The sequence below is a fragment of the Anneissia japonica genome, unplaced genomic scaffold (assembly GCF_011630105.1).
Source record: "Anneissia japonica isolate Jap-2015-1 unplaced genomic scaffold, ASM1163010v1 scaffold288008_len1385354_cov213, whole genome shotgun sequence".
NCBI classification, from domain to species: Eukaryota; Metazoa; Echinodermata; class Crinoidea; order Comatulida; family Comatulidae; genus Anneissia; species Anneissia japonica.
In genome coordinates this window covers 1,194,337-1,219,095 of record NW_022720123.1, presented here as the reverse complement: position 1 = coordinate 1,219,095, position 24,759 = coordinate 1,194,337, and the positions used below count along the sequence as shown (strand labels likewise).

The 24,759-nt window shown below is 36.5% G+C and overlaps 4 protein-coding genes across 10 annotated transcripts in view; 2 read left to right on the top strand and 2 right to left on the bottom strand.

Annotated features, from left to right (window-relative positions):
* LOC117111241 (E3 ubiquitin-protein ligase TRAF7-like) overlaps nucleotides 1–8,827 on the bottom strand; it is an 18,984-nt gene extending 10,157 nt beyond the window's left edge. For 2 of the 5 annotated variants that reach the window (XM_033254144.1, XM_033254148.1), the window contains exons 1-8: nucleotides 8,459–8,553; nucleotides 7,212–7,359; nucleotides 4,525–4,796; nucleotides 3,752–3,876; nucleotides 2,754–2,875; nucleotides 2,337–2,476; nucleotides 1,830–1,929; nucleotides 489–630 (exon numbers count right to left, since the gene is read on the bottom strand). In XM_033254144.1, coding sequence (XP_033110035.1) covers nucleotides 489–630; nucleotides 1,830–1,929; nucleotides 2,337–2,476; nucleotides 2,754–2,875; nucleotides 3,752–3,876; nucleotides 4,525–4,796; nucleotides 7,212–7,359; nucleotides 8,459–8,549 — 1,140 coding nt within the window. In that variant the 5' untranslated portion in view covers nucleotides 8,550–8,553. The other 3 variants (XM_033254147.1, XM_033254145.1, XM_033254146.1) reach the window with 3 other exon arrangements.
* A 4,346-nt stretch (nucleotides 8,828–13,173) lies between these two features.
* LOC117111204 (zinc finger protein 431-like) lies at nucleotides 13,174–18,524 on the top strand. 3 transcript variants are annotated; one of them, XM_033254090.1, is made up of 3 exons: nucleotides 13,174–13,197; nucleotides 13,243–13,353; nucleotides 13,858–18,524. In XM_033254090.1, the coding sequence occupies exon 3, from the start codon at nucleotides 13,858–13,860 to the stop codon at nucleotides 16,045–16,047; it is 2,190 nt and encodes a 729-aa protein (XP_033109981.1). In that variant the 5' UTR covers nucleotides 13,174–13,197; nucleotides 13,243–13,353; the 3' UTR covers nucleotides 16,048–18,524. The 3 variants fall into 3 exon arrangements, with proteins under 3 accessions (XP_033109981.1, XP_033109982.1, XP_033109980.1); XM_033254091.1 differs by lacking the exon at nucleotides 13,174–13,197 and having other exon boundaries at nucleotides 13,206–13,353; nucleotides 13,858–14,146; nucleotides 14,471–18,524; XM_033254089.1 differs by lacking the exon at nucleotides 13,174–13,197 and having other exon boundaries at nucleotides 13,206–13,353.
* A 193-nt stretch (nucleotides 18,525–18,717) lies between these two features.
* LOC117111205 lies at nucleotides 18,718–22,216 on the top strand. Its single transcript, XM_033254092.1, has 4 exons — nucleotides 18,718–19,072; nucleotides 19,509–19,769; nucleotides 20,334–20,468; nucleotides 21,730–22,216. Exons 2-4 carry the CDS (start codon nucleotides 19,585–19,587, stop codon nucleotides 22,184–22,186), a joined length of 777 nt encoding a protein of 258 aa, XP_033109983.1. The 5' UTR covers nucleotides 18,718–19,072; nucleotides 19,509–19,584; the 3' UTR covers nucleotides 22,187–22,216.
* A 156-nt stretch (nucleotides 22,217–22,372) lies between these two features.
* Nucleotides 22,373–24,759, bottom strand: part of LOC117111217 (cytochrome P450 27C1-like) — a 6,848-nt gene continuing 4,461 nt past the window's right edge. Inside the window, exons 7-10 of the mRNA XM_033254110.1 lie at nucleotides 24,486–24,652; nucleotides 23,874–23,952; nucleotides 23,219–23,419; nucleotides 22,373–22,928 (exon numbers count right to left, since the gene is read on the bottom strand). Coding sequence (XP_033110001.1) covers nucleotides 22,812–22,928; nucleotides 23,219–23,419; nucleotides 23,874–23,952; nucleotides 24,486–24,652 — 564 coding nt within the window. The 3' untranslated portion in view covers nucleotides 22,373–22,811. The remainder of the gene's footprint in view (nucleotides 22,929–23,218; nucleotides 23,420–23,873; nucleotides 23,953–24,485; nucleotides 24,653–24,759) is intronic.

Here is a 24,759-nt window from a genome sequence, read left to right as displayed (position 1 = left end):
CACAAAAATAAAATTTTATTTTTATTCCAAATCAACAATATTTGCGTTTGGGGGGTTCGCTAAACAAGGTATAAAAAAGTCTTGTCTAATGGCTGAAACATGCTGGAATATATCACACTTGTTGAAATCTATTTTTCAGCACTAAACTTTATATATCTATACATGATGCTATGTTATCATTTTCCCCATTTTCAATGTTAAAACTACATATGTGAGGATTTGGTGATGGCCTAAGAAATGGCTGAAATTGTAAACTTTGAAGCTTGATTTCTCAAATACTGTTCTTTAAACAGATGTTTAAACTCCTGCAACTTTATGTTACGAAATGTCAGACTTAAATGATTCTTTTACCATAAATTTCATTTCATTTTTTAACAATGAATTAAAAATTGAAACTTGATTCAATGAATTAAAAATTGAAACTTGATTTTTTGCAAGGAATGACTGGTTTGCCTTGCTTTTACTACATACAGTCTGCAAACACTTACAGTTTCTGTGTGGCCTTTGAACATATGCATCCATCCCTTGCTCAGCGTTTCCATGTCCCAAACCTTAATGACCTTATCAGCCCCACTACTGTATAACTTATGACCTTTAGTGGCAAGACAACAAATGGCTCCATTATGACCCCTGTAAAACAAATATTAAAATATACATTTTATATGTTAATATATAGCACACAATGCCTAAGCCTCTAGCACCTAACACAATAAGGCAAGAGTAACAACAGGTTATAAGTTATAAAAACACATATGTTAATGTATGGCACAAAATGCCTAAGATTGTAGCACCTAACAAAACCATGCAAGACTAACAACAGGTTATACATGTAGTGCAATTATCCAAGTTATAAAAACATGTATATGTTAATGTATAGCACAAACTGCCTAAGCCTCTAGCACCTAATAAAACAATGCATGACTATAACAGGTTATATATGTATTGCAATTATCCAAGTTATAAAAACACATATATATGTTAATGTAGCCTCTAGCACAATAATGCTAACAACAGGTTATGTGGTGCATAAGCCTCTATATACTTCACAATTATTATCCCATCATCATTGGAACACCTATGGGACATACCATAATACCTTGAATTGAAGCCCTGGGATTTTTTTTTTTTTTTTGCAAAATTTGGATGGGCTTCTTTTCGAGGCTACTTTTGCAAAGTAAAGAGGGTGGGGAGGGGGCCTTTTTTCAAAATGAATGCTGTAAATTTTGGGAATTACTACTATAAATAGTATACTATACTACAATAAATAGGGAAACTGTAACATCAATCTGCATCATGGAGTGTATTAACTGGCATTAAATCACCTAAACTGCTGTATAAACAAAGCATGTTTAACTTGTTTTTGTTTCCTTGAAATACATGTACAGTACTATCTAAAAAAAAAAGCCAATACTACCTTGAATTGAAGCCCATGGCCTTCTTTTCGAAATGAGCTTCTTTCATGGCTACTTTTGCAAGCTAAGAAGGGGGGGGGGGGGCTTTAATTCGATTAAGCCCATTGGGCTTCAATTCAAGGTTTTACGCTATTCCATGGGATATTCTTTGGGGAAAGAATTCCATTGTTGGTTTTGCATTCTTTGCAGAATGTTTGGTTCAACATTTTTTTTCGTTAACACAGCATATAAACAATTACCACATAAAGCCTCCCTGTCCCAACCCTTTCTCTTTATTAAAAAGTCATTGTGTACATAGGAATAGTGTCTTTAACTTCTATTCAAGGGATGAAGATATCTTCTGTTGGTTGCAAAGAGAATTAAAAGAAGTTTAAAAACAGCAGCAGCAACTATACAACAGGATATGGGAAACCTTACCTCAAAGTTCCAATGCATTTAAACTCGAATGGAAGTTGCCACTGTTCATGATACGATATTGTGTATTCACTGCTGTTAAACGACGGCTTCCTCTTATGACCTGTCAACCAAGAAAATATAAAAGTTGAGAGTTACCAGACAAAGTTAATATAAGACATGTTTTTGCAGTTGTCTAGATGTCATTGAGAAATGAACATTCAATGTGAATCCTGGAAATTAGGCAAATATATTAAACTTCAACTCAATTTTTTTATTTATTAATTTGTGTTATGTTACTTATACTTAATAAAATTATAAAAATCTAGTATTAAAATGAAAAGCTTTTATACAAGAATAAAAATCATACACACTAAATCACAAACATTAATCTGGTTTTATTTAGAATTATTAAATACCATTACAAAAAATTGAAATTATTACCATACCACTTTAAAAAAAAATATTATTTTACAACTCTTAAAATTTAGCTAATGAAAACAATGACAAATGAAATAAAAAGTGTAATACCTGAGGTAAAACTATTGCTGCTTGTGAGTTTAGACTTGGAGCCTGTTAGTGCCTGTCCAGCTTGTTGGTCAATTGGCTTGATCTGAAGGTCATCCAATTTGGACTTGAGGCTCGTCACTAACCTGTTCAAGGATATACACCTGGTGTTAGGAGCACATTTAACCCAAATTAGTGTCATGTTTATTACTACAATATAGTTTAATTTAGTTTGTCAAAATTAATGCGATACTAAAACTAGGGGACAAAAGTGGGTGGGGGTGGGGGAAGGCTGTGCCTATTAGTATTTCCTAATGAAAGAGCTAATAGATACTATCAGAAGCTACACAAATATCTGGAATTCCAATATCAAGACAATGGACAAAATATTCTGATATTTTCACCTGTGTTTAGCAAACTTTCCTTAATTAAAATACTTACGCAGCATATTTCTCAACTTGTGCTTGCAATGAATCATGGGAATTCTTAAGATTTGTCATCTCTTGGGTCAATACTGTGACATGCGACTTCAGTCCAATGTTTTCTTGCTTCAACGCTTCAATCTTAGTACCAAACAATACAAAAAAAATCACAATCACATTTTAAACAATGGGAAAATACAGGGGGCCAATAATGAGATGTGCCACAGATGTTTATAATGACATGCATAATTAACAAGATGACAGTGATATTCTGTGTATACGGTACTGTATTATAAAGGCAGGCACTTGCTGCGCCAATGATCGTCAGCCAACGTGATTCAATGGAGAACGCAACACCATAAACGGACATGCGATGGATTGTTTTAAACAGCGATCCCTTCAGACAGGCCTTGACAATCAGCAGGCTGCATCATAACATGTACACTTTTTTTTTTTTAAATAGAACACATTTTATAAGAACACTGAGGCTGAAATTGCTTAAAAATTAAGAACAAAATAAGAACAAATTGAGGCTGAAGTAAAATATCAAATGAAATTTTTATTTAAGAAAACTAGAATAAAAACCAAAAAATTATATCTACCATATGTGCAGTATGTGCAACTATGTAATACCCTCTATAATGCAGTACAGTTGGTGTACGTACAGTACCTGTCATTCGGGGACATTTTTACCGGGGCCTTTTTTCTGTGGCCATTTTTTAGGGGCCTTTTATCCAGGGGCCATTTTTTCCGGGGCCACCATCATTACCTACATTCCAGTACAGTGTATAATGCTGTACAATAATCATTTTTTATGTTTGAAAAATGTGTAACATAAGAACAAAATAAGAACATTTTGAGCCTGAAATCAGCCAAAAAATAAGAAAACTGAGCCTGGGCAAAATTTTACTGGTTCTTATTAAAAAAAATGTTAGTGCTCAAAGAGTGTGTCGATGGCCAATGATCGTACGACACAGGGACTGCCCGGCTTAATTATATGCCACTGGTTTCTATTACCTCTAAGACGATTGATTCATCTGTGGTGTTATCTCGATGATTACCATTCACTTCTGGTTTCTTTACATATACGCATGTGCACTGATGTATGCTCACTTTGTCTTTGGTATCAATAAATTTACAACCTATGGAAAAAATTATGGCATAGGAATTAAACATGAAAAAATAGGTGCATGTATAGGGTTATATAGTAAATAAGCCTGAATCCCTTTCTTTCTGCTCATTACATGGTATTTCATAGTGCGAACTGAGCATTAGTGTTTACTAACACAGCAATACATTGTGCGCATAATTAACAGGAAGATAAAATTGGTCATTACACCAGGAAAATATCTCCTACTCTTTCCTGATAATGTTAATGTACTGTACCAAAGATTTTAAATTTATTTAAAGAGCCAAATGTATGGAATCAATTTCTTAATTTCTCTACCACATGATACATGTCCCAACTATTTAATGGGCAAACAGAACACTGGGGCTCACCAGTGCCGGATTAACCATTAGGCAAATAAGGCACAAGCCTTGTGGGCCAGGCGAAAATGATGGGCCATCAAAAGTTGGACTGCAATAATATTTACACTCTATTTTCCGGTATTATTAGGCCAGAAAACTCGGAGACATTCTACTGTTAGAGTTGTGGCAGAGTATTATTACCATGGGGTCCATCCAATTAACATTTTTGGGCCATTTCCAAAATGTGCCTTGAGGCCAGACGACGCTTAATCCAGCACCGGGGCTCACAATTCACATGAACGACCACAAGTTGTACTAACCATTGTGTTTGTAAATACAAGGCACAACATTGCAAGAGTGTAGATGCCGGTCCAGATCTTTCTTCCTAATGCTTCCACATCGTTCAGCAAAGTTTGGGCAAATTATTAACGCATACTGGCAACTTTTTTCATGATCTCTTAGCTTACTAAGAGGGAGTTTCACATTACATTCATCAGCATTCTCATTGGTCGTGTGCTGTCCTTGTGATCTCTGACCTTCAGCGCTATACCGACAGTAAATGAGCAAATCCTCAAGCTGGGAAGCAATTGCTCTAGTGCAGAAAAAAAAAATGTTGATGAAGCAAATTCATATATTAATAAATCAGTTATAAATTTTTATTATCCGTTTCAGATTTGAAACACTACAAATTGGCAAAAGTCTCCATAATAAAATAGTTGGGCAAGACTGAACATAAAATTGTTTCAACCTCATTAATATCATGAAAAATTGGTGGTTTAGTGTTCAAATACAGAATATATTTCAACCATGTCAATTATCAATTATAAAACAGAAAGATCAAACATAACAAGGAAGAGATTTCAAGAAAGAAGATGAGTTTTTCCTGAATTAGTTCCAACATGGAGCTCTGGTTTTCTATGATTTGAATGTCTAGACTACATAGGGAGGGAATAGAGATTTCGATTGCACAACGACAGGAAGATACTACAACAATATCATGAAAAATTGTTGGTTTAGTGTTCAAATACAGAATATATTTCAACCATATGTCTATTATCAATTATAAAACAGAAAGATCAAACATAACAAGGAAAGGATTTCAAGAAAGGAGGTGAGTTTTTCCTGAATTAGTTCCAACATGGAGCTCTGGTTTTCTATGATTTGAATGTCTACATAGGGAGGGAATAGAGATTTCCATGGCACAACGACAGGAAGATACTACAATGTAATGACATCACATGAAATTCACTGCGCACTCAAAAACTTTGAGTTATCTCTGTCCTAACTGTCTACAAAAAGACTACTGTAGCATGGGTCCTAAATGGCGAAAAAAAAAAATGGAAATCGGGACAGCTTCCCCCACTTCCACAAGCATGCAAGAATCACTATCACCAATTCACCATGGGCAGCAAAATAAAATTAAATGTGTTGAAAAGCTCATTTAGCCAGATCTCACAGAAGTGATTCCTTTCAACTTGGGACCATTGCATTAGACTGATCCTGGAAGAAGCTACTGCAGTTAGAAGGGCGAAGGGTTGCAATACACTGCTGGGGCAGATCTAGGGGGCCGGGCCAGCCCCAGCCCTCCTTTTGGAAAGTGAAAAAAAAGAGAAAAAAAAGAATGAAAGAAAAAGAAAAAAATGATCACCCAAAACGCCTCAGAGGTTATTTTTGGGCGTCTAGAAAACGAAAATTTTGCGGGAGCATGCTCCCAGACCCCCTAGGGTGGTGTTATCTCGATCGGCCCCACTTTAGGACATCTCTGGATCCCTGCATAGTCAATTCCACTACGTTTAGATCTTACCAAAAAATGTAATATAAATGGGTCATAAAGCACAGTTGAATGTGAATATTCAATATGGCTTCTATATACAATTAATGCATGGTTGGTTATCCCATTTAATACATCAGGTGCATTGTGTACTCACTACTGAATGTTTGTTATCACCAAAAGTAATTTTTGGAAGTTCTTTGTTGGCTTGAAAATAAACTTTATAACCCACCTACTCAAGAAAAACAGTGTATTACTATAGAGGCCTAAAAATTGCTAAGGGTAGATTCTTGTTGTTCCACCTTGCAGTCAGTTTATATTGGAGGTATCAGTAGGGTTGAAAGTAGAAAGAATGTCTTTAGCTAACCTTGGTGAAGCTGATCAAGAACTAAAAACAATGGCAGCGCTATTATTGTATATGTGTTTTCTACATATTAGTAGATTATCTGTATATAAAATTGATTAAATAAGCCTCTGAAACACCTAAATTGTCATATTTTTGGGTGCTCCGCCCCCTGGACCACTCTTAAAAAAAAATTTTAATCGACACCCGACCATGCCCGCTTTTCTCTTGTTGGGGACCTTGCCCCTCACCCCACCAAAATCGTACCTTGCCCCTCATTTGCCTACCTTCATAAAGTGATTTTGTTGGGAAAAATATCGTTTTTCCCCCTACAATTAAGTAAGGAGGCAATTAATAAAGATACAGCTAGGTAGATTTTCTCAATCATTCCTAATACCTAAAAAATAACTTTTTTTTGATAATGAATAAAATAATGTGCAATAATATGTTTTAATATCCATTAAATAGTGGAATAAAGAACAATTAATCAATTTGCAAAGGTGCAAACTGGTGTCCAAAATAAAATTTTATTTAAGTTTTAAAAATAGTTTTGGATATACAGTATCCAAATATACTTGGCCTGTCCAATGTTTGAAATCTGCATTCAGCACTTTTGGATACTCACATCTGATATCTTAAAAAGCTAAGAAAGAATTTGTGGCACTACCCCATGGCTTCCAACAATTTAACACCGCATAATATTATAATAATTAGATCAAGTCAGGATGAAGCTTATAATTTTGAGAACCGTCTTCCCTTCCCTTACTATAGTAAATCTTATTTAAAGTTTGGCTTGACAATTATTGACAATTGATTTATATGAAATGTTTCGTAGATTTAAATAAATTAAAATTTAAAAAAAAACAGTAACATGGACACCACGCCAGACTTACCTGTTTGCTACCAGATCTTCGGCAACAAATGTAGTTTTGTCAACAGGACAGCAAGGTAATTTGGATCCGCTGTCATTCCCTTCGGAAGGCGACGGAGTTGACTCCACGCACAGACGACAAAATGTGTGCCCACATTTCACACTGATTACTGGATCAAAAAGAAGTAGTTTGCAAATTGAACAAAACAGTGATGGAGATGGTTCCTCGACAAACACTAAGTTCGATCGATCGTCCATGATGATGATGATTATGTTTCTAAAAACTAAGAGTAACACTCAATAGTTATAACTGTAAATTCGTGGAGCTACGTTCATTGTATGTTATTACTTAACGTGTGCGATATGTTGTGCAAGCAGGCATCCAGTTTTCGGGTGGCTTTGAGGACAGTAGAACTTCCTGGTATAGGGACCGTCTCAAAAAAAATTAGACTACAATACGATTTGTTTATGTTTGTATAGGTATATCCTGCAGAATGCATTACTCATCCATAACATGCCTAGCCCAAACATTGACATTTAAATTTTAATACAGGTATAGTGTAATTTTATTTACCAGGGTCGTACGACAATTTATTTTTCATTCCTAGTCCATAACGTTACGTCTATTTATAGAAAATTGTTTCAGAAATTGTTTCGAGAATGTTCAGAAAAAATATATTAAGTATGGTCCTAGGCTGATTTAATGAATACTTAAGCACGGTGGTAATTAAAACTTTTAAAAAAGTCATTTTTAACAGCAATTGTTTTGAGATCAGTATTAAATCATTACACGTAATACGGTACCGGTAATCCTTCAAGAACATTCGTAGTGCACAGGATACATATAATAGGCGGATTCAAGGAGGAGAGGCATCAGGCAAGGAAATTGGTATTAAAGTTGCAGGCTCGGAGAAGAAATCTTGAATTATTATACCATTTTAAAAATAAAGTTCATCAATTTTTAAATTTTGATTAGGCCTACAGTAATACATTAATTAATCACATGCTAGCAGGCCTACTATACAACAAAATGTTCTTCTTCAGGTTGATCCCACTTCTAAGTGTGGGGTCGCATGTGCAGGGGCGGATCTAGCTGGGGGAGCACGTTCCCCATCCCATTTTGCCACTAAATTTTAAAATTTCAATGCATAGGCCTATATTGAAATTAGCGCTACTCATTATCTATTCTGAACATGCTTCCCCCTGCGTTTGAAAAATTATTATTATTATTCTTGAACGCTAGTCGTCGTTAGACATCGCGCATCTCACTAATTTCCGCCATTCGGTGCGTTTTTGAGCAAGTGCGTGCATAGACCCGCGTGTGAAAAATCTGGTTTCCTTCTTGATGTTGGCCATCCATGTTGTTGTCGGCCGCCCCTGCGTACGTTTTACCTTTCGCTCTGCTTCGTGGTATGCCATTCTAGCTGGAGTGTGTTCATCTAAGCGGAGCAGGTGCCCATACCATACCAGCCTTCTTTTCTTTACTTTCTTAGTCCATTCTTCTTCCCCTGTCTTTCTATATAACTCGTCATTCCATATTTTCTCTGGCCACTTTATACCTAATATTCTTCGTAGAAACTTTCGTTGGAACACATCTATTTCATTCACTAACAATTTGGTCATTCTCCAGAGTTCGCTGTTGTATAGGCAGATACTGGTGACATATACATTGAAGACTCTCACTTTCAATTTGGTTGTTATTTTCTTATTTTGGAGTATACCACTTATTTTAGAGAATGCTGCTAGAGAGAGGTGTTTTATGTTCCTGATGTCTTCTCTTGTTCCCAACTTGCTGCCTAGAAATTTACAATTTCGCCAATTATTCGCGATTATTATTATTATTAGGCCTACATTGTTATTATTATTATTATTATTATTATTATTATTATTATTATTATTATTATTATTATTATTATTATTACTATTATTATTATTACAGAATTATTATTATACAATATAGATTTTTTTTTCATTTTCAAACGAACATTACAAGTTCCCTTATTGAGTTGAGCAACCAGATGTTGATTATATACGTGCGCCTGTAAGGTTTTCTTGAAACTTACCCTCGAGCATGAAGAAAAGAGAATAGAATCGCCCGACTTGCGCGAATTCTATATTTAGGCACTCTTTATTCGCGCGAATCAAAGCATCTTTTCGCTTCCTGAGCTCTGATTTGTTGCGCATTTTTTTCGCTTCGCAAAAACTCCGATAGGAATGTGAATGCGCATGCGCATGAACCGACGTTTTCGTTTCGCGCGAATAGATTTGCCTAGTGGATTTATGCGCATGCACATGAACGATGCTATCAGCCAAAGAGTTATATACAACATACATACACATGTATATATAGGCCTACACATACTTATATGTACATAATACACACATAACTTTTTAAAACGTTTTTTAAATACTGGATCTGGCATACTGTATAATGAATATCGGCCTCGAACTATAAAATCATTTTAAACCAATTGAATAGCTTAAAGGCCGTTTTCCACTTGCCGAAAATCGAAAATTTTTACCCATACGCATGCGCAATTGAGAGTCTCGTAATGAAAATTAAACTGTGCATGCGTATAGGCGAACATGGTATGTTAACCCCCCAACTCTAGTCTTTTTAACACTTTACTTTTATAGAAGCAGAAGGTTAAAATTGAGACAATTTCGTTAACTCAATCTTGGTAACCCTCCAAGAACAATTAAACCATTGAAGTTTATCAGGCATTTTAAAACACGATGTTAACATCAAATTAACATTGCACAGCAAAAGGTAACTTCTCTGCATTTGAAGACATTTTCCTATTCTAAACATAGTATGCCTGTCCAAATACTTTGATTTACCTTAATCTTGAAGCTAAAACAAATGCTTATTCGCTCCTTTGTTTAATTATACATACGGCTTAAACTCTGATGGTGATTTTTAATTTAAACTGATTAATTGTTTGCGAATTCAGCTATTAATCATATTCATGTCATAACAGAATCATTAACATATTTTTAAAAACCATATTTCACTTTTTTGCTATCGCAATAAAATACCTTATCTCAATTACACAATAATTGATAACATAAATAATCTTAATGAGATTGAGGCTCATTTTAATGTTAATGAATTAACAAACATCCCCGTCAAACTGTCGAACACCGCACACATTTGAGACAGTGCCCCATGAACGACAAAATTATTATTTCCGTGCCTCTATTAAGTGTTATCTATGATGTCATACCCCTAGATGTCCCCCTATTCTAAAGTCCTACAAAACGATAATAATGAGCTTTCGATTGCACGACGACGGTAGGACATGGAACGTAATGACGTCACTAAAAGTCATCTGCGCATGCGAGAAAGTTAAGGTCACCTCGTCGAGTAGATTCTGGAACGCAATTTTGGCCAAATCTACGTATGCAGAGAACGTAGGACGCCAGGTAGGACGGTCACGCATGAGTGATTCCGTTCTAGCGTCGCGTCGTCGCAAAAATCGAAAGCTCCCTATTGTGAACGTACGAACATATATGTGAGACATGCGCGTATTATTAGTCCTGTTCTGATTGGCCACATGAAAGGTCCATTAACGAACTTGGAGCGATTGTCTCGGGATTACGTAAACAGTTTCAGACAGCAGTGTTTTTATTAAATCATTAGGCTATTTAAATAACACAATAAAACTCATCTTTATTGTAGTGTGCCTTTCAATTCGATTTCCACTCATGAATTTGAATGCGAAGTTGATGTAAGGGCTTCACTCTGTCTCTCTAGTCCGCGCGCGAAAGCAATGTGTTGATTAAGAATTTAGTTGTTGTTCAATACATGTTCTATTGTGTTTTTATTCGTGGTGAATACTGTAATAATTATTAGATAATCCGATAATCGACATGACATCCGGAAGGCGTGGTAGTTTGCGGTAGCAGATCATACGATCTATGGTCTAAGCACTTTGTCCCTGGTGCTGTTCCACTAACTTTGATCTCTTTTAAAGCTCGCCACGGGCTATGTTTAGACCTACTGAGTCAAATTATTCCAAAATTATAATTAGAAATATATAATTTTGATTTGGTTACTGCATGTTTTGCTATCAGTGGCAGGTATACATTATTATGGGGGCGAGAATGCCGATAAGGAGCAATTGGAAAACTAAATGGAGGAAGATGCCTTATGATTCGATTATGACATCATAATGTTCCTATTTGTGCACTACTATTATTATTTCTATTTGTTTATGTTGTGTTTACGCGGTGCTACGCAGCAAAACCAAGTGTGAATAATAGGCTTATTATTCATTCACTGATTTCTTAGCGCGACTATTATTATCATATATTTTCAGTGATATCCTGCAGTAATTCGAAATAGAGGGGCCCATTGAGGGACAAACCCAGCATGCATAGATGTGTATAAGAGACCACCATAGTTGGGGCTCTACGTAAAAATGTAGGCCTATGGTTATGATACCTCTAGATGGTAGGAAATGGCATTATCAGACCTAAATTTGATTAATATTGTCTTTTTTCTTTCTCATTAATTTGTTTTTAAAATTTTTTGAAAAATTTATAGGAGATGGGGGGGTTAATATATATTGAACATTCATTATGACACAGCAATCAAAATCGGTAGAGTGGTGGACGTAGGCCTATTCGCCTGAAAACAACAACAAATGGATTAATTGGCATTGTTTTTCCTACCCGATCAGAATAGGTTTATTTTAGGAATTCTCGATTTCATATATTTTTGACGTCTACCCATCTCATATACGACGTAAAGCGCTTGAAATTATTTGTTCATATTCGCAATTTCCATTCATTTATTTATCGTAGACAACCTTTTACACAGTTGCGTACCGATGGGACCAGGGGCCCTGTGGCTTTCTGAAACTGGGGCCCTTTTTGAGTCCCGCTCGCAAATTCCATCGTGGGATTTTAGATGTGCTCGTATTTTAATCATGTTTGTATTGTTATTTTAAATGTTTTTCATGACGAATAAATGATATGATATCAGTGGCGGATTTAGGTATTTGACATAAATTGGCCAAGGAGGAACTTTCACACCACCTCAATCCCACCATGGTTGGGGAGGTAAGAAAATGTATGCTTATGGCACCTCTAGAAGGCCGGAAGTGGCACTCACAGACATAAATTTGTGAATATAATTGTCTTTTTATCCCCATTCAAAAAATATTTTAACAAATTTAATGAGGCCCCGCCGGCACCCCACCTCTTTTTTACACCACTGGATATAATATTATGTCCTACAGTCGATTACAGAGACGCATTATGCTGTTGCCCTGGTGGGGCTGAGATAAAAAAGTATGATTATGGCACTCACACATATACCAGAACAATTAAAATAAAAGCTACAACAAAATTGGATAAATATAAAATTCAATCAAATCAATAAGAGGTGAGAACAGAACACCACTTTAACAGATACAGGCAAAACAACAACCCATGAAAATACTTAAACTCATCAAACTACTTCAATTCTATTTCAATTTCAGTTAAAATATTATTATTATTATTATTATTATTATTATTATTATTATTATTATTATTATTATTATCATTACGTAGTCTAACAAAAGCTCGCTTGACAAACAGCAGCAGAAAGGCGATAATAGATAGAAAGTGTAAGTTCCTTAATAAGTTGCTCAAAATATGTCACTATAAAGTTGAGTGAATTTTTCTTATTTAGAGACTTGTATTTGTTGCGATACAATAGAAAAAAAAAATAAAGTGTCCCCATAGTGGGGGTTATTTGACCATTTGACACACTCAGAAAGGGTCCCCGTCCCCTTAATAGGGGTTGTCCGCAGTGTTAAAAGCTATATCGCCCCTCGTTTCACGGAAAAGTGTCCCCTTAATAGGGGTGTCCCCTGAATAGGGGTGTCCCAAAGGAGGGGTTCTACTGTAGTATTATTTATACTCTAGAAAATAACTTGGTCGAGCCAACATTATCGTTCAGACTCACAATACCGCCATCTATAGTTTGAGTCCAAGACGCAAGCAACAGATCATAGGCTCCTAGCAAAGATCGTATAGCGCCGCTATGCTATACGATCTTTGCTCCTAGATAGGGAGCCATCGGATAATAGTAATGCTGTACTGATATCAAAATAAATCGCGGTCAATATATTTTTTTGGTCAAGACCAACGTCAAACAGTGATCACAGAAAGTTAGTTAAAGCAAACCCGAAACCATGCTTTTCTGCAATTAGAGTTTGAGGCCTTGGCTTGCCGCTTGGCTAGGCCCAACAAGGAGCCTTGTTGGCTAGCTGAGCCTACAGAGCACAGGATTCAGGAATAGACTGGCCTAGGACGGTAGGCTAGGCCAAGTCGTAATTATACAGGAAGGCCACTTAAGGCTAGGTTATAGATAGGCCTAGCTACTAGTAGTAGTAATGGGCCGATCTGTCATCGGTATGTAGGCCTAGCTAGCCTAGGCCTATGTGGCATCATAATTTAACCATCAATTATTTTGTTTTTTAATTCTCTAATAATTGTTTGTACTCATCATATAGCTATGCAACCAGAATGAGGTGTAGATATGTATCTATTGGCCCTGGTCATAAGACTATTTGTTTTCCAGTACCAGATTATAGACTAAGGTATGTTTTGGTGCATGCTTTTAATATTTTAAATATATTTGTAATAATGATGACTTATATTTTCAAATTTAGATGGAGGAGGTTAATGAAGACTATGATGACACCCATCATTGCCTCAAATGTGATGCACATATCTCTGGTCTTCAAAATTATATTCAGCACAGGAAAACTACTTGCAATCGCCAAATGGTCTCTCAGCCAACCCAGCATGCATCTTTGCAGCCAACAATATTGAAGACCACTTTGCAACCGTCCTCTTTGCAGTTAGAATCAAACTTACAGAATTCTGAGGCTGTTGATGTAACAGAGAAAATCGAAAATGATGTGAAAAAAAGCAGTGAGTCAGTATCTGAACTGTTAAATGACTTATCAGAGGGCATCTTAAAGGAAGCAGAAAAAAAGGTTGAAGAATGTGTTGAGGAAAGTATTTGTAGTGAGGGCAGTATTCAGGTCAATTCTAAAGATGCATCTCAACCATCTGAAGTAGCTGCTGGGGAAGAGTCAGTATCTAAACTGTTGTTAAATGACATATCAGAGGGCATATTAAAAGAAACAGAAAAAAATGTTGAAGAATGTGTTGAGGAAAGTAGTTGTAGTGAGGGCAGTAATCAGGTCAATTCTAAAGATGCATCTAAACCATCTGAAGTAGCTGCTGGTGAAGAGTCAGTATCTAAACTGTTGTTAAATGACTTATCAGAGGGCATATTAAAGGAAACAGAAAAAAAGGTTGAAGAATGTGTTGAGGAAAGTATTTGTAGTGAGGGCAGTATTCAGGTCAATTCTAAAGATGCATTTCAACCATCTGAAGTAGCTGCTGGTGGAGAGTCAGTATCTGAACTGTTGTTAAATGACTTATCAGAGGGCATATTAAAAGAAACAGAAAAAAAGGTTGAAGAATGTGTTGAGGAAAGTATTTGTAGTGAGGGCAGTATTCAGGTCAATTCTAAAGTTGAATCTCAATCGTCTGAAGTAGCTGCTGATGAAGATTATGATTACAGTCGCTATTTGGAAGCCAGTTTGCTCGGAAATATCAATACTGATTATAGACAAACACGTGCAAACAAACAAAGTATGATATTGGCATCTAAAAAGGAAAAAGCTAAATTAAACTTGGACGGCGTAGGTGATGAAGATGTTAAAGGAAAGAATTACAGAAAGACGAGATCTGCAAATAAAAACTTTGTATCACCACAAAAACAAGGAAATGATGAAGAATCAACTGATTCTAGTGATGTCATAACTGATATTGAGGAAAATCATGAAAAAAGTCCAAGTAGGAATAAATCTGTTAAAAAAAAAATGAAAGTAAAACATTCAAACCCAAAAACATGGACGTGCCCAGTATGTGCTAAAGTTTTGAGGGCACGTGCTGGCCCGGTGCACATGCGCATTCACAATGGTGACAAGCCGTTTAAGTGCCACTTATGCACGTATGCTAGTGTTACGCAGTCAGATATGAGGATGCACATGAAACGCCATCTTGGCATCAAAGAATTCAAATGCACTGAGTGTGATTATGCCACCTCAAGAAAAAGTCTTCTGAGAACCCATAACCATCGTCACCAGAGAGAAAAAGGTCTTGAGGATCTTCTTTATCAATGTGATGAATGTGGAAAGAGATATGCCACTATGTATGGCCTTAAGGGGCACATCAAAGCTGTACATGAGAACCATCGACCGTTCACTTGCAGCTTTGAAAACTGTAAGTATGCGTGTGTCAGCAATTGCGAACTTCAGATCCACATACGCACACATACTAAAGAAAAGCCTTTTCTCTGCACTCAGTGTGGCTACAAGGCCACAAATAAGAATCGTCTTATGAGGCATATGATAACGCACACAGACGAGAAACCATTTAAATGTGACTATCCAGGCTGCACATTTGTTGGCAAGACAGCTTTCCGTGTCACCAGGCATAAAAAACAACATGATCCGGAGAATCGATTATTCTGCCCGTATTGCTCGTATACTACATTTTATCTTGGTAACTTGAGGAAACATATAAAAAATACAGCAAAGCACAAGAACACTAAAGTTTACCTATGCGACATCTGTAAGACATTCAAAACAGATGTGTACAAGGATCTGATCAACCATTATGATGATGCTCACAAAGGAGATGTGGAGGTAACGGTGCATTCTGGGGGATTGAAGCTAGGCCAGTTCAATAATTCACGGCAAACAGAAGATGTTAGCACCGAGGATACAATCGTTATAATTCCTGAAGAAGTCATAGTAGTAGAAAATAATGTTGCATTTTAAATTTAACAGAAAAATATAGAGTACAGTACAGTTGCATTGAAAGTAATGCCGTAACCAGCTAATGGGACTATCCCACTTAATTTTTCTTAAATTTGTTTTTTTTTTGTTTTTTTTGCCTCTTTAATTGGGTCCACTTTTAAATTGTCGCACACTGTTTGAAAATCCTGGCTACGGCATTGTAAGTACTGTACATCTTTTTTAAAACCCGATCAAGTGCAGGCCTCCCTCACATGATCCGGTCCACTATTGGGACCAGAGTTTTCATTGTCTTTATTTAGCAGATTTGGTTTTTAATTAAAAGAATGATATCAAAAAGATATGATAGGCATTAATTTGGGGCTGCTGACAAGTGGTATTTAACTGGAGGGGCCTTTCATTGGAGGGGTGACTGGAGGGGCCTTTCATTGAAGGTGTCATTAATTAGAGGTAGACCTTTAATAGGGAGCTTTTGATTTGTGCGACGACGCAACGCTAGAACGAAATCACTCATGCGTGACCGCCCTATCTGGCGTCCTACGTGTTGTGCATACGTAGATTTAGCCAAATTGCGTTCCAGAATCTACTCTACGAGGTGACCTTAACGTTCTTGCATGTGCAGATGACTTTTAGTGACGTCATTACGTTCTACGTTCTACCGTCATTGTGCAATCAAAAGCCCTCTATTATTGTTATGTATTACACTGTACAAACGACTTTTATCAGCAGGTAATTAAAGTATTATACTTAAAAATTAAATGGATCTAATGTTGCTTATAAAATATTGCCACACATCCCCTACTGCAGCATTCTGCAAACTTTTAAGCTGCAATCACACTGGACTTAACAAAGGGAAGATGTTATTGATACTCTGGGTAAAGTTCTAATGGGTAGATATTACCGCTCTGTCCACTCTTGGATTTTTTGAGTAGGTTAGTTTTACTGTGAGAAATGGTAAAACTAACCCAGCGTTGAAAATAAAGTATTGAGAGCGCAAGTCTGTGATATCTCCATTGAGTAGTGCTCGAAAGACTCGGAAAGTTTAACTGAGATGCATGTTCGCATTGGACTATTTTAGGACTGGGATTTTAAATTATCATAATGCTTATAGTACTGTATTAAGCAACAGAGTTGAGCTAATAGTTCTGGTAATTTCTGTCAAGGCTTTGCAACCCACCAAATATATTGGTGACCCATCGGTAGATCATGAACCACTGTTTGTGGAATATTGCCCTACCACATTGCACCCGTGAAGATAAGCATGTGTCCCGTGTAATATCCATGTAAGGAAAAATAAAACATCATGTTTTTAAATCCTGTTTATTTTTATGATAAAATACTTCCATTTTGAAATAATATTGTTTTATATCAAGTCGGATACTGTAGAGTAGCAAGTTGATCTGGAAGGCTGAATTATTACAATAATACAAATATTTTGATATTTATACAGTATGTATTAGAATTGTTTTTCCATACCTTCAAGTCAAAGATCGTATAAACACAAGATAGAATTCTCCGCATTTTACGCGTGCAAATTCGGTAATAATGCATGAAAAGTGCCCTCTTGCAAAATTGAAAACTTTTGAACCTTGATCGCTCTGACCATAGCGTACGCTGTGCGACTTTACGTTTACGCGTAACAATTAGAAGTGTCCGATTTGCAATGCGCCCTCTGTTTAGAACATAAGGAACAAATTAACGTACTTGGTAACAAACTTATGGCGTAACGCGAACACCCTATCTCAGATCCATGGCAAAAACTAGGACGCCCTTTCCCAAAACTGATTACTTTTCTGTGCCAAATCGACGCTTCTATTTGTTGCGCGTAAATTGCGGAGAACGCTACATCTTGTGTTTATAAGATCTTTGCTTCAAGTTAAGTTGCTCGTTGGCGCTGTACCGATTTAGGTAACAATAAATTAAAACAAGGGATTTGGGAAAGCCACAGACTTAAACCAAAATCCCTGGATCAAGATTTAGATTCTGTGAAACTCCGTTTCTTCTCTGCACTAAAAAACAACTACAGTACTGTACTACTACCAAGGTGGGAGGATTGAGGGTCGGAAGGGCCACATGCCCAGCAGAGATGGTTTCTAGATCATCATTCCATCCTGTTTTTGATTGGTGTACATGCAGAAATATTAATATGTAACTGATTTGAAATGGAGGGGGCCTGGGCAGAGAATAGATGAAGTGTCCAGACTGTCAGCCCTATTTGGAACAGAGGGACGAAATTTAATGTCTATGGCACCTCTAGGTGGCACTTAAATTTCAATACAATTTTCTTTTCTCTCCCTTTATAAAATTGTCAACAGTGTGGTGAGTCCCTTGATATTTTCCGCCTGTGGTATATACATAACTTGCATGCTAGCGATGCACTATATGTCAAATCCTTTTATCTCATTTTATCATAGATTCCAACATTTATGAAATTATTTTTAATAAAAAGGAAATGATATTTTCTGTGAATTATGTCAAAATAAACAGAAACAGAAAAAATATACATATTTATCTGTATTATTATTATTAGTTTTGCCAATTACTGTATATACATTATTATATTTATTGAAGAAAACTATGAGTTTAAAACAAGATTTATTACTGTATTAACAAAGAAAGCTCGAATTTTCCGGAAACCTGAAGACGTGACACAGCTAATCTGTGATCAGGATCAGGATTTGTGATTCAGGATCTGTGCTCAGGATTTTAACATTTTTGTGGGGATGAATGCAAGCTTATTGGGGTGTCAGATGTTGAGAGTGCCAGTCAATGTGTAGGCGGGAACTACAACCTTACCTACATGGTTTTAGTTCTTGATACAATAAATATTGTTTAAAGCAAATGTTAAGTCGTGTGTTTGCTTAATCTTTAAATGACAATATATGAGCCTACAGTAGCGCGATTATTATACAGGTAGGTGAAAAGAGAACCGTGCCCGTTTGTCAAACATACTGTTGGTTTTGATCGTTCCTAAATACAATACAGTGTACAGCTGATGATCATATCACTTTAGGTTCTGACATATTCAGACGACAGATAAATGTACAAGGTAAGATCATCACTTTATTGTAATTTTTCTGTAATATGAAGGCGACATTCACAAATAAATGTTAACAGTGCTTGTAGGTTTTGATTGCTAAGATGGAATACATGTTGATACCGACCCTTGCTGTACTTGTTTCATATGTAATTTTCAATTTAGCAAAACACATGTATATAAGTCCGAGTTTTATTCAGTGCTAGACATGTTTACACTGCGTCTGTATCTGGGGTACAGGTTTGACGTTTAACTTACATAAATAAAATTACTTGCAGTTGGCCTTAGTTTCTTAACCTAAACCTCTGCCACAACTAAAGCTGGTTTTACCCTTTTCTTTGGTTATATATTTAAATGTTTCCAAAAAGAAAAGACGATTTTTTAGTTTTCGTTTATTTCAACAGTTTATTCTAACCATTTTTTACTTGATAATTTAACATACGTTTAGATTACCATCTGCTTAAAATGTGCTAATATATGAAAGAAGTCGCTAATATTGGTCACCATCTACACTAACTGACAGCATGCCCAAATCTAAGAGGAAAACCCGTCAGAACCACCGCCAACCCTCGGCGACAGTGCATTTACCGAGGCAGTCATCCCTAGGGGAAACACCACATAGTATGCCTTCCCAGAATATGTATGTCCGCAGGTCCACCTTGAAATTCGACGATGAAGAGAAATGGGAGGAGGAGACTGTAACAATGTGGTAAGTGGCAGTTTACTGAGTCTCAAAGTCGAGATGTTTAGCCGGTGGTCAATTACGTAACTTAAATCTCAGGGGTCTGCTAGTGCGTCTCTTTAAACGATACGCGCAGTACCACGACCAATTCACGCATAGTGAGTCCAGGATGTTCACATTTTCCACAGCATTATTAATAATAATAGGCCGACGTCAAAGACTATACTCTGTTAAGACGGGGTTAATCCATCATAATGCATTGGTGATTCTCTATCGTAGGCGTTGTATTATGCATAGACCTATGTGTATTCTACCTTATCTAAATAGGCCTATCACCTATAACCTTAGTTGCAGTTTGTTTTTGAAATTTCATCATGACCTGATATGACGATGCATGCGGAAACTTGAGAATATGTGGTGTTTCATTTCCAATCCACGAGTCGGCTGGATTTAACTATTCCTCATTTTCCTCCGATTTATAACTTCCCGGCCATAGCATTGATACATAAGCAAACAATATTACGGTGTAGAAAATTATGAATGATGATAATACTTTATATCAAATGGTTTATTTGTTTTGTTTCTCAAAAGGGACGACGACTTACTATACTCAGAAGCATTCATGAGTGAAATCGTTCCTTATGGAATTAAACAAAGTGATTTTGAACCTGGGAATGTACATTTCAAGCAGATATTTAACCAGAAAGATCTACTGAATGAGAAAGTGTAAGTTCACGTTAGATGAGTTAGATAACAAATTCATTATAGCTGACTCATGTTTTCCTATGAAACAATGATTGTCGCCGTCATCTTCATCGACGTCGTCTTCATCATCACCATCATCACGTTATACTGTATACAATGCCGTAGCCAGCTGTTGGGACAGTCCCACATTTTTCTAATGGGTCCAAGAATGGGTCCACATTTTTAAAAATGGGTCCAAATTATGTAATTTTATGCATAAAATGGGTCCACTTTTTGAAAAATGGGTCCAGGTTTCTCACACTTAGCTTAAAATGGGTAAAATTTCAGAAAATGGGTTCAGATTTTTAATATTTTTGCGTGAAATGGGTCCAAATTGATATTGTCCCACACTGTTTGAAAATCCTGGCTACGGCATAGACTGTATATAGTGTTAACACTTGTATGTGAGTGTTAATGAACAAAACGCTCCTCTAATATTGTGTATATTCGTTATCATTGTATGTGTGCCATGTGCATTGATGTCAGATGTCTTAGTGCTCAGCCTGGTGGGACATACTAATGGACCTTTCCGCTGAGCCCCCCGCCCCACCCACCATTGGATATTGTTGCTATGGCTCCCACATAACAATGGCGTAAGTGTACGTAAGCACCTGTATTTATGGGATCGACAACGTGTGTTTGTAGGACGTGTTTTTAGTACACGCGCGTTCCTGTCTTCTTCTAATTCGTCAGTTGCTAAGTTTGATTGACACTCCGGAAAGTGGAAAGTTCCGTTATAGGCCTATTGCTTATAATAGGGCTATTGCTTATAATAGGGAGCTTTCGATTTGTGCGACGACGCGACTCTAGAACGGAATCACTCATTCGTGACCGCCCTACCTGCCGTCCTACGTTCTGTGCATGCGTAGATTTATATATACATTAGATTCCAGAATCTACTCGACGAGGTGACCACGTTCTCGATGCGCAGATGACTTTTACTGACGTCATTACATCCTACGTCCTACCGTCGTCGTGCAATCGAAAGCTCCCTAAAATGACTGAGCTGAAAAACCCGATTTTCGTCCAGTTTGAAGAAAAATAATATCACTAGTATTAAAGCTAACAATTTCTTTTTGTTTTTCCTGATGATGACATAATTAATGTCGAAATATTGAATCCCAACACGATGGCGTGTATTTCAATACTTGGAATATATATTATACTTTCTTATTTCTTTTTGTCTGATGTAAATAATACCTATTCATTCTTTTGACAATTGATTGATTGTAATCTTTTGTAGAGACGCATGGAAAAAAATAGCTGAAGAAGCAAAACGACACATGGAACGCAAAGAAACCATGACAGGCAGAAAAGGTATAGAATACGAAATGGAAAACGATACTGCACATGTCGACATAGAAGCTGATACAAGCGTTACAACAGGCACTATAGTAAACGTTCAAATAGCCACTGAAACAAACGCAAGCGGTACAGATGAGCCTTTTGAAGATGGCAATGCTGGATCTTGTTTCTGCTGCTCATGTTACACTGATTTCGATCATAATGATGGAGTAAAATGCTGCAGTATACAGACAGGCATTTCGCTGCCCTGCTTCATCGTAGTCGTAATAATTGCCGTTTTAATATTCCCATTAACGTTTGTCATCGCGTTATTAATGTTTTTCTTTTGTTGTCCTATCATGAAAATTTTTGAAACCCGAAAGAACTCTCGAAAACAGGCGAGTGGCAATACATGATTATGATAGCCTCCATGGTGGGTTACCAGGCACATCTAGATGTGTATAAGGTATATACCGGAATAATATAAAATTTTAAAAAAATATGGTTTCAGACAAAAAGTTTGATATAGACATTACTAGATATTTCCATGGCACGATGTGCCACTCTTCAGAAAAAAAAATTGCCAGGCTGAAGATATACAAATATCTGTTGTTCTGTTATTAATGTACATGCAATTTTATTCAATGTAGGCCTACTGTATATACAAATGTAAAAGCGTTATATAAAATGTATACGTTAAAAGTTGACGAATATAATTTGTTATGGCACTTTGTAACTTAAAATTCTCACTTGATATGTAACACGAACATTTTGAAATAGAAATTCAAGTACCGTTTCCTGAAAAACGATTTCCCCTGTAACCAGGGTGCGAACGATCCCAAACCAGAAAAAATTACCATAGACCTTCTTCAGCCCCACTCGCTTCCAAGCCGAAGTTTATGGGTATATGTTGCCCAGGAATGTGAATATATATAGACGGCCCTTTCGAAAGTCATGTTGGTGTGTAGCATTGCATTTCATTGAGGCTAATGGAAGATGAAATTAGGCCTAAACATGATAGGCCCAGAATTGTTTCTGTCTTTACCGATCTTCCAGGCCGACCGGTAGAAGGTCTCCTGGTGCTAACAACCCTCGTAATTGTGGCTTGACGGTTTCATCGGGTTTGCCCAAGTAGGTGATTTTGAATTGTTGGGAAATCTGTAATATAAAGCAAGATTAAAAAACATTTACTATAAGTTATGTTACAAAAAAAAATCCACCCAGTTCGAATGGTATCCGTTCGAATGACTAGCATTCGCTCACACTACTGTATAAGCATGTTCACCTTAATTGAGACCTGGCTATGTTGAAATATTATTTCCACAGGCTATAGTAAGTAGGACTAGAAATTTGTTTTCACCATTGTGGAACAAATATTCATATAAAATTATTACATATTGTATAAACATAAAAACCAGTATTAATATCAAAACAAAACACATGCGTACCCGTATCAGTGCTAAATGCAGTTCTAGTTCGGCAACTCGCCTACCAATGCACATTCTGGTGCCGAATCCAAATGGTATCGAGGCAAAGGTTGATGCCTTTGTCCCACCGGATCTCATCCAACGATCGGGAATGAAACGATCTGGCTCTGGGAAGATGTTTTCATCATGACCAAGCACATATTGCAACGAACCGATTATTGTCTAAATGAAGATAGAAATGCACATTTTGTAATACGGTATTGAAAAGTGGAATCACCCCAACACTCGCGCGCACACAAACGTTTATACGAAAATCCCAAAGAGCATTCCTCCGCCACACAACTCTACTTAGGCCTATTCACAACTGGTACCGTAAAGAAATAAACGGAAATTTTAGGTCTCTCTTACCAAATAGTTATTGTCCTCAATAAGCTGTTGCCTAATAAACATTTTACATTTTATTATTCATAATTTTAAGCTGGATTTAATAACAATATTTTAAAGAATGATTTGTATATCCATTTATATAAAAAACGTGTTGATTGGTATTATTGCCGTACACAATAATGCATTCATCGTTTTTTTCCTCTGCTTTGGCTTTCATATTTTTTCATGTATTACTTTTTGATTTATAACCTATAATATTATGATAAAAACTATTTATGGAATATCTTACATTCTTCGGAATTTCATAACCGCCGATCACAACGTCCTTATCGAAAATCCGATTATTTGCACTTACAACGGGATACATTCTGAATAAAATAAACGTAAGTGGACATAATGAATTCATTGAATTCAAACAGACCAATAAAAATCCATATATACATTTCTAAAAAAATTAAAACTGACACTAAATGTCTTGTGTGTTCCATTGTGTTTGTGTGGATATTGGTCCATATATGGCACTTGTAGAATTAAAAGAAATCGAATAGAATTTAAAGATGATAATGTTTAAATAAGAATGAAATGATGATACGCAGATTTTTATATCCAGGAATTTGAAATAGAGGAGGCCCAGGAAGGTACTCTCACAGATAGAGTGTCTATACCACCTCAGCCCTACCATGGTTTTGGCCGATGCAATAAAATTTATGATGGCACCTCTGGATGGCCGTATATGGCTCTCTCCGACTGAAATTTAAATATCATTTTCTTTTCCTCCAAGTACGGTATTTTTTTAATTTAAAAATTATGGGGGCCCAGGTCGACTGAGCCCCTCTTTTATCCGCCACTGTTTTGTTAGCCTATTGAGATTAAAGCAAGGAAATTGAAACTCATCGCCCACCTTAATGTTTCTTTAACGATGTTTTTTACGAGTGGAATGTTTTTGATGTCATTGACACACGCTATTCTATCCAGTCCGACTGTTGACAACACTTCATTGTGTAACCGATCCTGGATATCTGGGTTCCTGCATAGTTGGTACAGTGCCCAAGCTAGAGTATTCGATGTCTGCAACAAGAGGGGAAACTATTATGTATACAATATAATGACAAAGGTTGATCCGAAAACGTTTGCTCATTTCACATAAAAAATATGCCTCATAGTAAACTCTGGAG